We start from the raw sequence: 13,476 nt of genomic DNA on the forward strand, positions 1-13,476 counted from the left end.
TGTTGCTTAGTTACACTGTACAAGACATTGGTGAGGCTGAGCAAAGCACACAAAATGTTGGAGGAACTCAACAGGTCAGGCAGCATCTATGGAAATGAATTTACATCTGACATTTTCGGTTGAGACTCTTCATAAGGACTCAAATGCTCAGTTCATGGTGAAGAGTCTTGGCCTGATCTGTCAACTGTTTATTAGTTTCTATGGGTGCTGCCTGACCTGCTGAGTTCCTTCAGCATTTTGTGTGTGTTGCTATGCATTTCCAGCATCTGCAGAGGCTCTTGCTTATGATCGGTGAGGCTGCACGGAGCATTGTGTACAATTTAACTGTGTCTCACCCTTGCATTGTGTGATGGGATGATGTGGAGGGAGATTCACTCTGTGTCTGACCCCGGGAGTGTGTGATGGGATGATGTGGAAGGAGATTCACTCTGTGTCTGACCCCGGGAGTGTGTGATGGGATGATGTGGAGGGAGCTTCACTCTGTGTCTGATCCTGGGAGTGTGTGATGGGATGATGTGGAGGGAGCTTCACTCTGTGTCTGACCCCGGGAGTGTGTGATGGGACAGTGTAGAGGGAGCTTCACTCTGTGTCTGATCCTGGGAGTGTGTGATGGGATGATGTGGAGGGAGCTTCACTCTGTGTCTGACCCCGGGAGTGTGTGATGGGATGATGTGGAAGGAGATTCACTCTGTGTCTGACCCTGGGAGTGTGTGATGGGACAGTGTAGAGGGAGCTTCACTCTGTGTCTGACCCTGGGAGTGTGTGATGGGATGGTGCAGAGGGAGCTTCACTCTGTGTCTGACCCTGGGAGTGTGTGATGGGATGGTGCAGAGGGAGCTTCACTCTGTGTCTGACCCTGGGAGTGTGTGATGGGATGGTGCAGAGGGAGATTCACTCTGTGTCTGACCCTGGGAGTGTGTGATGGGATGGTGCAGAGGGAGCTTCACTCTGTTTCTGACCCTGGGAGTGTGTGATGGGATGGTGCAGAGGGAGCTTCACTCTGTGTCTGACCTGTAGTGAACATTATGAATTAGGAGTTTAAATTTAGACTTTACCTCACCCAGCTATCGAGGACATTGAAGTGGAAGTCATTTTGAGGCTGTACTGTACCTGTAAGAAGCTGTTCCATGGAATTCTCCTCAATATCCTTGAGAAAGTTTTAAATTTACTGTATGAAGAGAATTGGGAGAATATGTGACATGAGTTTCATATTACTGACACATATGTTAAATGTTAATTTAACAACAATTGAATTCTTCTTTTGATCCAAAATATTTCGTGTCACTTAAAGCCAGATTACCCTTCCAAGCCTCTTCATTAACACCAACCTGTTAAAAAAAAACTAATAATAAAGAAAAGGAGGAATGGTAGAGTAGTGGTTAGCACAGGGTTTGAATCCTGCCACTGTCTGTAAGGAGTTTATACGTTTTCCCCGTGACTGCCTGGGTTTCCCCCGGGTGCTCCAGTTTCTCCCACATTCCAAAGACACACGGCTTAGGGTTAGTAAGTTGTGGACATGCCAGGTTGGCACTGGGACATGAGGCACATCTTGTGGCTGCCCAGCACAATCCTCACTGATTTGATTTGATGCAAATGATGTATTCTACTCTATGTACCAATGGTTCAATGTCAAATAAAATTAATCTCCTTAATTTACTTCCTCTACTCTGCTGCCTACCGTTTGTGCTGCATCCCTGAATGTACTTTGTATGGGGCAGACACACACACCACCTCAGCCCAACTACAAAGGTGGAAGGCAGTGGTCACTGGGTCTGACTTGGCTGTAGATCTGTGACTGTAGACTGTGATTTGTACCAGGACCTCTGCTGTGTTTTACTATGGAAGATCAAACATAAATGGATAATACATTATTAATGATCGTTATTGAGCAGAGGGATCTTGGGGTCCAAGTCCATTGCTCCCTGAAAGTGGCAACACTGGTTGACAGGGTGGTTAAGAAGGCATATGGCATGCTTGCCTTTATTGATTGAATTCATGAGTTTGTGCTGCAGCTTTATAAAACTCTGGTTAGACAGCATTCGAGGTATTGCATTGAGTTCTGGTTGCTCTGTTATAAGAAGGATGTGGAGAGGGTGTATGAGAAGTTTACCAGGATGGCATCTGGAATAGAGCACATGTGCTATAACGAGAGGTTGGACAAACTTGGGTTGTTTTCTCTGGAGTGGTGGAGACTGAGGCAATAGCTGACAGAGGTTTATATGATAGGGTTCTCAAAGTTGTAACAGAATCAGTTGAGCAGAAGGTACTGCAGCACAACTTATCTCATGCCCCATGCTACACAGAACATCGCATATCATTTGTGAAAGAAGGCTCCAAGTCAAGGGCGTACAGCGCAGGCCCACGATCAAGCATACTTTCTTCAGCCAATGATTGGTGTGTCAAGGCCAACCTGGATGGGAAAGGAAGTTTCCCGGAGCAAATAGTTTTCACCACATTGCGTCCAGATATAATCGTCTGGTCTGACACCAGTAGAGAAGTGGTTATTAGTGAACTCACAGTCCCCTGGAAAGACAACATCGATGAAGCCCATGAGCGCAAGTTAACCAAGTATGCAGAATTAAGATCAGAGTGCAGAGACAGAGGGTGGAAGGTCTCATGCTATCCATTCGAAGTAGGGTGCCGTGGCTTTATTGCGTTCACTTTCCAGAAGTGGCTGCGTGACCTTGGCTTCACTAGAAGAGAGATCAAGTCAACCAGCAGGGCTGTAGCTGAGGCAGCAGAGGCAGGATCATCATGGGTGTGGACTAAGTACGTCCAGAGGGGCAGATAGTCGGATAGTGTATCCATCTTTTGTAAACTCTTCAGTAGCTGCACAGACACCTGAAGAGTAGACTATCTGTTGGATGGAAGCGACTAACAACTCTGATAGAGGCAGGTGCCAAGTTGTTAAGCTCATCAGTGGGAGGTGGTGCTTTAGCACTGCTGGCCCACCACCTCGAGGGAGTCTTGATCATAAGCGGGCCGAAACTCCTGAGGACAGGTGGCAGATCAACTGATGATCCCACTGATGATAGCACAGGACAGTTAACATCTTAGTCCACGTGTATTTTCAGTTCTGATTATGTAAGGCATAGATAGAGTAGACAGAATGCCACGTTAAAAATGTCTGACTACTAAAGGCCATGCATTTAAGGTGTATCAGAATCAGAATCAGGTTTATTATCACCGGCATGTGTTGTGAAATGTGTTAACTTAGCAGCAGCAGTTCAATGCAATACATAATATAGAATAAATAAATAAATAAATAAATAAATCAATTACAGAATAGGTATATTGAACTGATTAAAAATTGTGCAAAAAACAGAAATACTATATATTAAAAAAGTGAGGTAGTGTCCAAGGGTTCAATGTCCATTTAGGAATCAGATGGCAGAGGGGAAGAAGCTGTTCCTGAATCGCTGAGTGTGTGCCTTCAGGCTTCTGTACCCCCTACCTGATGGTAACAGTGAGAAAAGGGCATGTCCTGGGTGCTGAAGGTCTTTAATGATGGACACTGCCTTTCTGAGACACTGCTCCTTGAAGATGTCCTGGGTACTTTGTAGGCTAGTACCCAAGATGGATCTGACTAGATTTACAACCCTCTGCAGCTTCTTTCGGTTCTGTGCCGTAGCCCCCCCCCCCCCCCCCCATACAAGACAGTGATGCAGCCTGTCAGAATACTCTCCATGGTACAACTATAGAAGTTTTTGAGTGTATTTGTTGACATGCCAAATCTCTTCAAACTCCTAATAAAGTATAGCCGCTGTCTTGCCTTCTTTATAACTACATCCATATGTTGGGACTAGGTTAGATCCTCAGAGATCTTGACACCCAGGAACTTGAAACTCTCTCTGCTTCTGATCACTCTATGAGGATTGGTATGTGCTCCTTCATCTTACCCTTCCTGAAGTCCACAATCAGCACTTTCGTCTTACTGACATTGAGTGCCAGGTTATTGCTGCGGCCCCATTCCACTAGTTGGCATATCTCACTCCTGCATGCCCTCTCGTCACCACCTGAGATTCTACCAACAATGGTTGCATCATCAGCTAATTTATAGATGGTATTTGAGCTATTCCTAGCCACACGGTCATGGGCATATAGAGAGTAGAGCAGTGGGCTAAGCACACACCCCTGAGGTGCACCAGTGTTGATCATCAGTGAGGAGGACATGTTATCACCAATCCGCACAGAGTGTGGTCTTCCGGTTAGGAAGTCAAGGATCCAATTGCAGAGGGAGATACAGAGGCCCAGGTTCTGCAAGGAGATGTGAGGGGCAAGTTTTTTAAGGAGTGGTAGGTGAGTGGAACAGCTGGTGGTGGAGGCAGATACGATAGAGTCATTTAAGAAGATAATAGATAGGCACATGAACGCGGATAATATAGAGAAATGGATATTGTGTTGGGAGAAGAGATTAGGCAGCATTATCTTAATTGATTCAACACAACATCATGGGTCGAAGGGCCTGTTTTTATGTTATGTGGAACATAGAACAGTACAACACAGTAGGGGATCTTTGGCCCATGAAGTTCTGCCACCTTTTAAACAATTCCAAAATCAATTTAAACCTTCCCCCCCACACAACCCGCCATTTTTCTATGACATATGTGCCTATCTAAGAGACTCTTAAATGTCCCTAATGTATCTGCCTCTCGTCCCACCCCTGGCAGGGTTTTCCACACACCCATACACTCTATGTAAAAAATAACCTACCTCTGATGTCCTCCTTATACCTTGCTCCAATCAACTTCAAATTATGCCCCTCTTATTAGTCATTTGCACCCTGGGAAAATGTATCTGGCTGTCCGCTGGGTTCATGCCTCCTATTATCTTGTACACTCCTATCAAATCACCTCTCATCCTCTGTTCCAAAGAGAAAAGCCCTAGCTCGCTCAACCTCTCCTCCTAAGACATGCTCTCTAATCCAGGCAGCATCCTGGTAAATCTTCTTTGCACCTTTTTTAAGCTTCTAAGTCTTTCTTAAAATGAGGCAACCATAACTGATGACAACATTCTGAGTGTTTCGTAACCAGGGCATTATAGAGCTGCAACGTCACCTCATGGCTCTTGAACTCAATACTCTGTCTAACGAAGGCCAACACACCTTCCTACGCACCCTATCAACTTGCGTGACAACGTTGAGGGATCTATGGACATGGACTCCAAGACCGCCTCTGTTTCTCCAAACTGTAAAGAATCCAGCCACTAACCCTGCACCCTGCCTTCAAATTCCACCTCCAGAGTCAATCACTTCACACTTTTCCAGGTTGAATCCTCAACCCAGCTCTGCATCCTGTCAATGTCCTGCGGTAACCTTTGACAACCTTCTACACTATCCACAACTCCACCAACCTTTGTGTCTTCTGCAAACTTACCGACCCACTCCTCCACTTCCCCATCCAAATCATTTATAAATTCACAAAGGGATACCAGAACAGATCCCTGCAGAGCACTACTGGTCGCCAACCTCCATCTACCACGACCCACTGCTTTCTATGGGCAAGGCAATTCTGAACACAAAGATCCCTCGGATCCAGTACCTCCTGACTAGTGAAGACTATGACTCCATAAGGTTACTTGGAAGTGGAAAGTTTAGTGATAAACCAGTCAAGGCATTCAGGAATTATATCAAACAAGCAACCAGCACAGAGTCTGATTTAAGTACTGACTCACTCTGTCTCTGTGTCTGTGTGTCCTGCCGGGCACTGGGTCCTCTGAACACCAGTATCTCTCTCTGACACTTGCGATTCGGAACGGTTCAGTGACGCCTTGATCGTCAATTTGTGGGATTTAGTTTCCCTATTTCCAAAATAAAAGGAGCATTTATTAAAAAAACAATAAGTTCAGGAGACATCTGTCAATTTATCTGCAGTTGTTGTTGTGTGTGTGTGTGTGTGTGTGTGTGTGTGTGTGTGTGTGTGTGTGTGTGTGTGTGTGTGTGTGTGTGTGTGTGTGTCTATACCAAAACAAGGGTCAGTGTGAGTGTGTGGAGGATCATTCCCCCCCCCCACTGAAGGTCAGTGTGTGTATGGGGCCATCCCCCAGTGAGGGTCAGTGTGTGTGTGGGACTGTCCCCCAGTGAGGGTCAGTGTGTGTGTGGGATCGTCCCCCAGTGAGGGTCAGTGTGTGTGTGTGACCGTCCCACAGTGAGGGTCAGTGTGTGTGGGACTGTCCCCCAGTGAGGGTCAGTGTGTGTATGGGGCCATCCCCCAGTGAGGGTCAGTGTGTGTGTGGGACTGTCCCCCAGTGAGGGTCAGTGTGTGTATGGGGCCATCCCCCAGTGAGGGTCAGTGTGTGTGTGGGACTGTCCCCCAGTGAGGGTCAGTGTGTGTGTATGGGACTGTCCCCCAGTGAGGGTCAGTGTGTGTGTGGGACCGTCCCCCAGTGAGGGTCAGTGTGTGTATGGGACTGTCCCCCAGTGAGGGTCAGTGTGTGTGTGGGACTGTCCCCCAGTGAGGGTCAGTGTGTGTATGGGGCCATCCCCCAGTGAGGGTCAGTGTGTGTGTGGGACTGTCCCCCAGTGAGGGTCAGTGTGTGTGTATGGGACTGTCACCCAGTGAGGGTCAGTGTGTGTGGGACTGTCCCCCAGTGAGGGTCAGTGTGTGTATGGGGCCATCCCCCAGTGAGGGTCAGTGTGTGTGTGGGACTGTCCCCCAGTGAGGGTCAGTGTGTGTGTATGGGACTGTCCCCCAGTGAGGGTCAGTGTGTGTGTGGGACCGTCCCCCAGTGAGGGTCAGTGTGTGTATGGGACTGTCCCCCAGTGAGGGTCAGTGTGTGTGTGGGACCGTCCCCCAGTGAGGGTCAGTGTGTGTGTGGGGCCATCCCCCAGTGAGGGTCAGTGTGTGTATGGGACTGTCCCCCAGTGAGGGTCAGTGTGTGTGTGGGACCATGTCCCAGTGAGGGTCAGTGTGTGTGTGGGACTGTCCCCCAGTGAGGGTCAGTGTGTGTGTGGGACCGTCCCCCAGTGAGGGTCAGTGTGTGTGTGGGACTGTCCCCCTGTGAAGGTCAGTGTGTGTGTGGGACCGTCCCCCAGTGAGGGTCAGTGTGTGTGTGGGACAGTCCCCCAGTGAGGGTCAGTGTGTGTGTGGGACCGTGTCCCAGTGAGGGTCAGTGTGTGTGTGGGACCGTGCCCCAGTGGGGGTCAGTGCGTGTGTGGGACCGTCCCCCAGTGAGGGTCAGTGTGTGTGTGGGACTGTCCCCCAGTGAGGGTCAGTGTGTGTGTAGGGCCCATCCCCAGTGAGGGTCAGTGTGTGTGTGGGGCTGTCCCCCAGTGAGGGTCAGTGAGTGTGTGGGACCGTCCCCCAGTGAGGGTCGTGTGTGTGTGGGACCGTCCCCCAGTGAGGGTCAGTGTGTGTGTGTGGGACTGTCCCCCAGTGAGGGTCAGTGTGTGTGAGGGACCGTCCCCCAGTGAGGGTCAGTGTGTGTGTGGGACTGTCCCCCAGTGAGGGTCAGTGTGTGTGTGTGGGACTGTCCCCCAGTGAGGGTCAGTGTGTGTGAGGGACCGTCCCCCAGTGAGGGTCAGTGTGTGTGTGGGACTGTCCCCCAGTGAGGGTCAGTGTGTGTGTGGGACTGTCCCCCAGTGAGGGTCAGTGTGTGTGAGGGACCGTCCCCCAGTGAGGGTCAGTGTGGGTGTGGGACCGTCCCCCAGTGAGGGTCAGTGTGTGTGTGGGACTGTCCCCCAGTGAGGGTCAGTGTGTGTGTGTGTGGGACCGTCCCCCTGTGAAGGTCAGTGTGTGTGTGGGACCGTCCCCCCGTGAGGGTCAGTGTGTGTGTGTGGGACTGTCCCCCAGTGAGGGTCAGTGTGAGTGTGGGAACGTCCCCCAGTGAGGGTCAATGTGTGTGTGGGACTGTCCCCCAGTGAGGGTCAGTGTGTGTGTGGGACCGTGTCCCAGTGAGGGTCAGTGTGTGTGTGGGACCATGTCCCAGTGAGTGTCAGTGTGAGTGTGGGACCGTCCCCCAGTGAGGGTCAGTGTGTGTGTGGGACTGTCCCCCAGTGAGGGTCAGTGTGAGTGTGGGACCGTCCCCCAGTGAGGGTCAGTGTGTGTGTGGGACCGTGTCCCAGTGAGGGTCAGTGTGTGTGTGGGACTGTCCCCCAGTGAGGGTCAGTGTGTGTGGGACCGTCCCCCAGTGAGGGTCAGTGTGTGTGTGGGACCGTGTCCCAGTGAGGGTCAGTGTGTGTGGGTCCATCCCCCAGTGAGGGTCAGTGTGTGTGTGTGGGACTGTCCCCCAGCGAGGGTCAGTGTGTGTGTGGGACCGTCCCCCAGTGAGGGTCAGTGTGTGTGTGGGACCGTCCCCCAGTGAGGGTCAGTGTGTGTGGGACCGTCCCCCAGTGAGGGTCAGTGTGTGTGTGGGACTGTCCCCCAGCGAGGGTCAGTGTGTGTGGGACCGTCCCCCAGTGAGGGTCAGTGTGTGTGTGGGACTGTCCCCCAGCGAGGGTCAGTGTGTGTGGGACCGTCCCCCAGTGAGGGTCAGTGTGTGTGTGTGGGACCGTCCCCCAGTGAGGGTCAGTGTGTGTGTGGGACCGTTCCCCAGTGAGGGTCAGTGTGTGTGTGGGACCGTCCCCCAGTGAGGGTCAATGTGTGTGTGGGACCATCCCCCCAGTGAGGGTCAGCGTGTGTGTGTGGGCCCATCTCTCGGTGAGGGTTAGTGTGTGTGTAATTAAACTATGGTGATATTTCACAGGATGATAAGTTGTTTTCCTTTATGTTCTTTGGTTCTCACCATCTGGCAATGGGCCACGACATGTCCAGATCAACGTCGATCAAAGGCAGTTCAAAGGTGACCTCGTTCAGTGCGTACAGGTGTTCCACGATGTCCAACCTGAGGGTGTCCGACAGGAAGGGGCTCCTGGCATAATACCATTTACTGAAAGAGTGAGGACCATGTACAGGGTGTGGGAAAAATGGAGAAATCCTGGCTCCTTGTCAACACACTATCTCCTGTTCGCTGGAGTCACTGTACAACTGTGGTGTGTAGCTCGCACACCTGAACCTCCCAGTCGGCCTCAGAAATTTACTTGGTCCATCTCTGACATCTCTTCCACTTCATATTCTGACTGGATACTGCAGAATATCAGGATGAACAGCAATTTCTCTAACTTCTGGTAATTTCTTCCCCTCCTCCTTCTCTCTTTTTCCATTCCCCATTCTGGCTCCCATTTAACCCCTTATCTTCTCCTCTCCTACCCATCACCTCCCTCTGGTTCTCCTCCCCCTTACCTCTCTTCCATGGCCCATCTCGTCTCCTATCAGATTTCTCAATCTCGAGCCCTTTACCTGTCCACCCGCCAGTTTCTCACTTCTCCCCCCTTGCTCACCCACCCACCTATTCCCTCACCTATCACAGGCCAGCTTGTACTTCTTCCTCCCCCTCCAACTTCCAGTTGTGTCTTCTGCCCCCTTTCTTTCCAGTCCCTATGAAGGATTCTTGCCCTGAAACATGTATTCCCCCTGTTTATTCCCCTCCATTGATGCTGCCTGACCTGCTGGGTTTTATACGTGTTGCTACATATGAAGAGTGCTGGGTGCGCGAATCGCACTGCCAATAGTGCAGGAGGCAGATACATTAGGGACATTTAAGAGACTCTTAGATAGGCGCATGGATGACAGATAAAATGGAGGGCTGTGTGGGATGGAAGGACTTAACTGATCTTGGGGTAGGTTAAAAGGTTGAAACAGCATCATGAGGTGAAGTGTTCTATGTTCTATAAGAATTAGCAGAGAGAGAGATTCACTTTATGAGTGAGACATTCCCCTCCCAAGACAGCTCCAATGGCTGATCCTTTGCTCCTAGACTGAGCCTTGTGTCTGGATGTGCAGGCGTCAAAGTCAAAGGGAATTTATTATCAGAGTGTATGCTACTATATACTACCCTGAGATTCAGTTTCTTGCAGGCATTCACAGGACAACGTAGGAATATTATAGAATTTATGAAAAATGATGAATCTATAAATAACAAAGACTGGCAAACAACCGATGTGCAAAAGAAGACAAATATTGAAAATCTAAAAAGATTAATAGTACTGAGAACATAAGTTGTAAAGAGTCCTTGAAAGTGAGTCTGTAGGTTATGGAATCAGTTTAGGGTTGTGAGTGAAGTTATCCACACTGGTCCAGGATCCTGTTGGTTGTCAGGTAATAACTGTTCCTGAATGTGGAGGTGTGGGAACTAAGGCTCCTGTACTTCCTGCCTGACGGTAGTAGTGAGAAGAGAGCCTGGCCTGGATGGTAGCGGTCCCACAGGAGCATTGTGGTTACAGTTCAGCCCATTGGAGTCTGGAGTTCAAATGTGACACTGTCTGTAAGAATTTAGTGTGTTCTCCCCGTGATCCCCGTGGTTTCTTCCACATTCCAAAGTAGGTTAGTTGATCATTGTAAACTGTCCTGTGGTTATGCTGGACTATATCAGTGGGTAGCTGGGCGGTGAGGCTCGTTGGGCTGGAAGGGCCTGTTTCATGCTGTGTCTGTAAATAATTAAGTTTAAAATTGCCAGCACCCTGCACTCATGAGTCCAGGTAAAGAGGGAAGGAGGGATGGATGTGCAGAGGCTGAGGGATTGTCTAATGAGGATTCGCTGGCAGTAAACTGTGAGTGAGCTGGTGCCCCAGGAATAGGGTCTTTCGGTTGCCAACAGCCCCCACTCCAGGCAGGGTGCCCTGTGGTAACTCATAAGACTATAAGATATAGGAGCAGAATTAAGTCATTCAGCCCATTGAGTCTGCTCTGCCATTTAATCATGGCTAATTTATTACCCCTCTCAACCCCATTCTCCTGCCTTCTCCCTGTAACCGTTGATGCCCTGACTAAGCAAGAACCTAACAGCATCTGCTTTAAGTGCACCCAATGACTTGGCCTCAGCAGCCGTCTGTGGCACAGATCGGCCACCATCTTCCTTATCCCTGTTGTGAAGGGACATTCCTCTATTCTGAGGCCGTGCCCTCCGGCTCTGGACTCCCTCTCTATAGAAAACATCCTCTCCACGTCAATTCTATCTAGGTCTTTCAATATTAGACAGGTGTCGTCGAAACCCCTCTCATTCTTCTAAACTCCAGAGAGTATAGGCCCAGAGCTAATAAACACTCCTCATACGTTAATCCTTTCATTCCCACGATCATTCTTGTGAACTCCCTCTCCAGTGCCAGCCCATCTTTCTGTTGAGGTAACCCTCTCCTTACCTGACCATATTCTTGTTGTGGAAGCAGAACTGGATGGAGTCGGCAAGTTGTTGCTGTACCAGGCAGAACCGGATGAATGCGCGCCCTTTTCCCAGCGAGGTGCTCAGCTGTTGGCGAAAGCTGAAAGGTCACCACGTGGTGCAGGGAGTATGGATCGGACGATGTGGGGGGACCATCGTAGAACAAAGACCATCCCTGTCCCAAGTTGTCCACACAGAACAGGCGCCGTGGTAGTGCAGCAGTTATCGTAATGCTTCACAGTGCCAACGACCGATGTTCAATTCCCATTGCTGTCTGTAAAGAGTTTGTACGGTCTCCCAGTGACCTATTACACGGTAGTGTAGCCATTAGCACGTCACCTTACAGCACCAGCAATTACCGATCTGGGTTCAATTCCCATCACCGTCTGTAAAGATTTTGTACGTTCACCTAGTGACCTATTGCACAGTAGCGTAGTCATTAGCATGGCGCAATTAACGATCTGGCTTCAACTCCCAACACCGTCTGTAAAGAGTTGTACGTTCTCCCAGTAACCTATGGGGTTTTTGTCGGTGCTCCAGTTTCCTCCCACATTCCTGAGATGCATGGTTTAGAGTTGGCGAGTTATGGGCGTGCTATGTTGCCACCGGAAGCCTGGCAACACTTGTGGGCTGCCCCCAGCATTTCCTCAGACCGTGTTGACTGTTGGTGACTCATTTCACTGTATGTTTTGATGTACATGTTCAAGATTAAAACTAATCTTTAATCTCAGACTTATCCAGCCCCCAATGTTATGCCAATTTATAGAAACCATTTCCACAGTCAATCTAACCCCTCCCTCCTACACAGCCCAGAGCCCCCCATTTTTCTTTCATTAATGTGCCGATCTTACAGCCCTTTAAATGTCTCTAAAGTAAAAGCCTCCATCATCAGCCCCAGTAGTGTCTTCTAGTCACCTACAGCTCTCTGTGTTAAAAACTTACCTCTGGCATTTTCCCAAAACTTTCCTCTACTCACCTTAAATGGATGGCCTCTTCAGATTCCTACCAGATTTATTTATCACAGGTACCTCAAAACATACAGTGAAAAGTGTCGCTTGTGTTAACATCATCACAGCCAAGGATGTGCTGGGGGCAGCCCACAAGTGTCGCCACATATTCTGGCATCAACGTAGCATGCCCACTGTGTCCAACAACACAGCATAACACAAACAGCAGTAACAACAACAGCAAAACAGGTCCATTTCCCACTTTCTCACCCAGCCCATCACACACAGAGGGCACCAACCCCAGGATAAACCACCTCTGAGCCTCTAGCCCTTGACCCCAGACTCTAATCCTTGCAGACGTTGGGCCTCACAACCATCAGCCTAGACTTGCAGTCCTAACCTTCTTTTAGGAGTGTTAATGGGCTCAGACCAGGATAGTGTGAGATGAAAAATTAGCTTTATTTGTCATTTGAACATTGAGGCATCAAAACTTACAATCAACGTGGTCTAAGGATGAATTCTTTTCTTTTAAATTTTATTTAATTGCATTTTTAAATGATTACAAGTGTAGAAAAAAAAAGTATGTGTCCCTTCCCCCCTCCCCTTAACCCCTCCCCCCTAACTTCCCTATATAAAAAAAATTAAGAAAGAAAAAAAAAGAAAGAAAGAGTGCCTGGTTGTTGGAAGGTCTCCACATGCTCCGTGGAGTTCTTAATAACTTTAGTATATATATTTATTTCTTTCCCCAAGTAACCATTTATTTCCTCTTCAGAGCACCTATATATTTAATCCTGTCTTTTGTAAATAAGGGCCCCAAATTTTCAAAAATGTTTCATATTTATCTCTTAAATTATAAGTAATTTTTTCTAATGGAATACAGCCATAGATTTCTTTTTTCCAACAATCTATACTTAAATATGTATCTGATTTCCAAGTAATTGCAATAGCCTTTTTGGCTACAGCCAGTGCAATTTTTATGAATTCTTTCTGATATTTATTTAGTTTGAGTTTCGGTTTTGTCCCTTCAATATCACCTAGTAAAAGTAATATTGGATTATGAGGAAGTTGTATTCCCGTAATTTGTTCCAATAAAAGTCTTAAATTTGTCCAAAAGGTTGAATTTTAGAACAAGACCATGTAGAATGTAAGAATGTAAAAATTTTAATTCATAAAGGAAATATTAAAAAATTTATATCTTGTATGTATAATTTGATTCAAAAACAGGCAACTAAACAAGGAATCCATAAGTCAAGACAAAAATGGGAAAGTGATTTGAATATTAAAATTGAAGAAACAAATTGGTCAAGACTATGTCTTGATAGTATGACAAATACAA

The 13,476-nt window shown here is 48.3% G+C and overlaps 1 protein-coding gene across 2 annotated transcripts in view; it reads right to left on the reverse strand.

Moving 5' to 3' along the window:
- The window catches only part of LOC140728107 (uncharacterized), a 72,348-nt gene that overhangs the window by 29,356 nt on the left and 29,516 nt on the right, over positions 1-13,476 (reverse strand). For both annotated transcript variants that reach the window (XM_073046306.1, XM_073046305.1), the window contains exons 5-8: positions 11,174-11,280; positions 8,722-8,865; positions 5,674-5,799; positions 1,111-1,168 (exon numbers count right to left, since the gene is read on the reverse strand). In XM_073046306.1, the coding sequence (XP_072902407.1) occupies positions 1,111-1,168; positions 5,674-5,799; positions 8,722-8,865; positions 11,174-11,280 (435 nt within the window). The remainder of the gene's footprint in view (positions 1-1,110; positions 1,169-5,673; positions 5,800-8,721; positions 8,866-11,173; positions 11,281-13,476) is intronic.

Source organism: Hemitrygon akajei, chromosome 5, assembly GCF_048418815.1.
Source record: "Hemitrygon akajei chromosome 5, sHemAka1.3, whole genome shotgun sequence".
In the NCBI taxonomy this organism is placed as follows: domain Eukaryota; kingdom Metazoa; phylum Chordata; class Chondrichthyes; order Myliobatiformes; family Dasyatidae; genus Hemitrygon; species Hemitrygon akajei.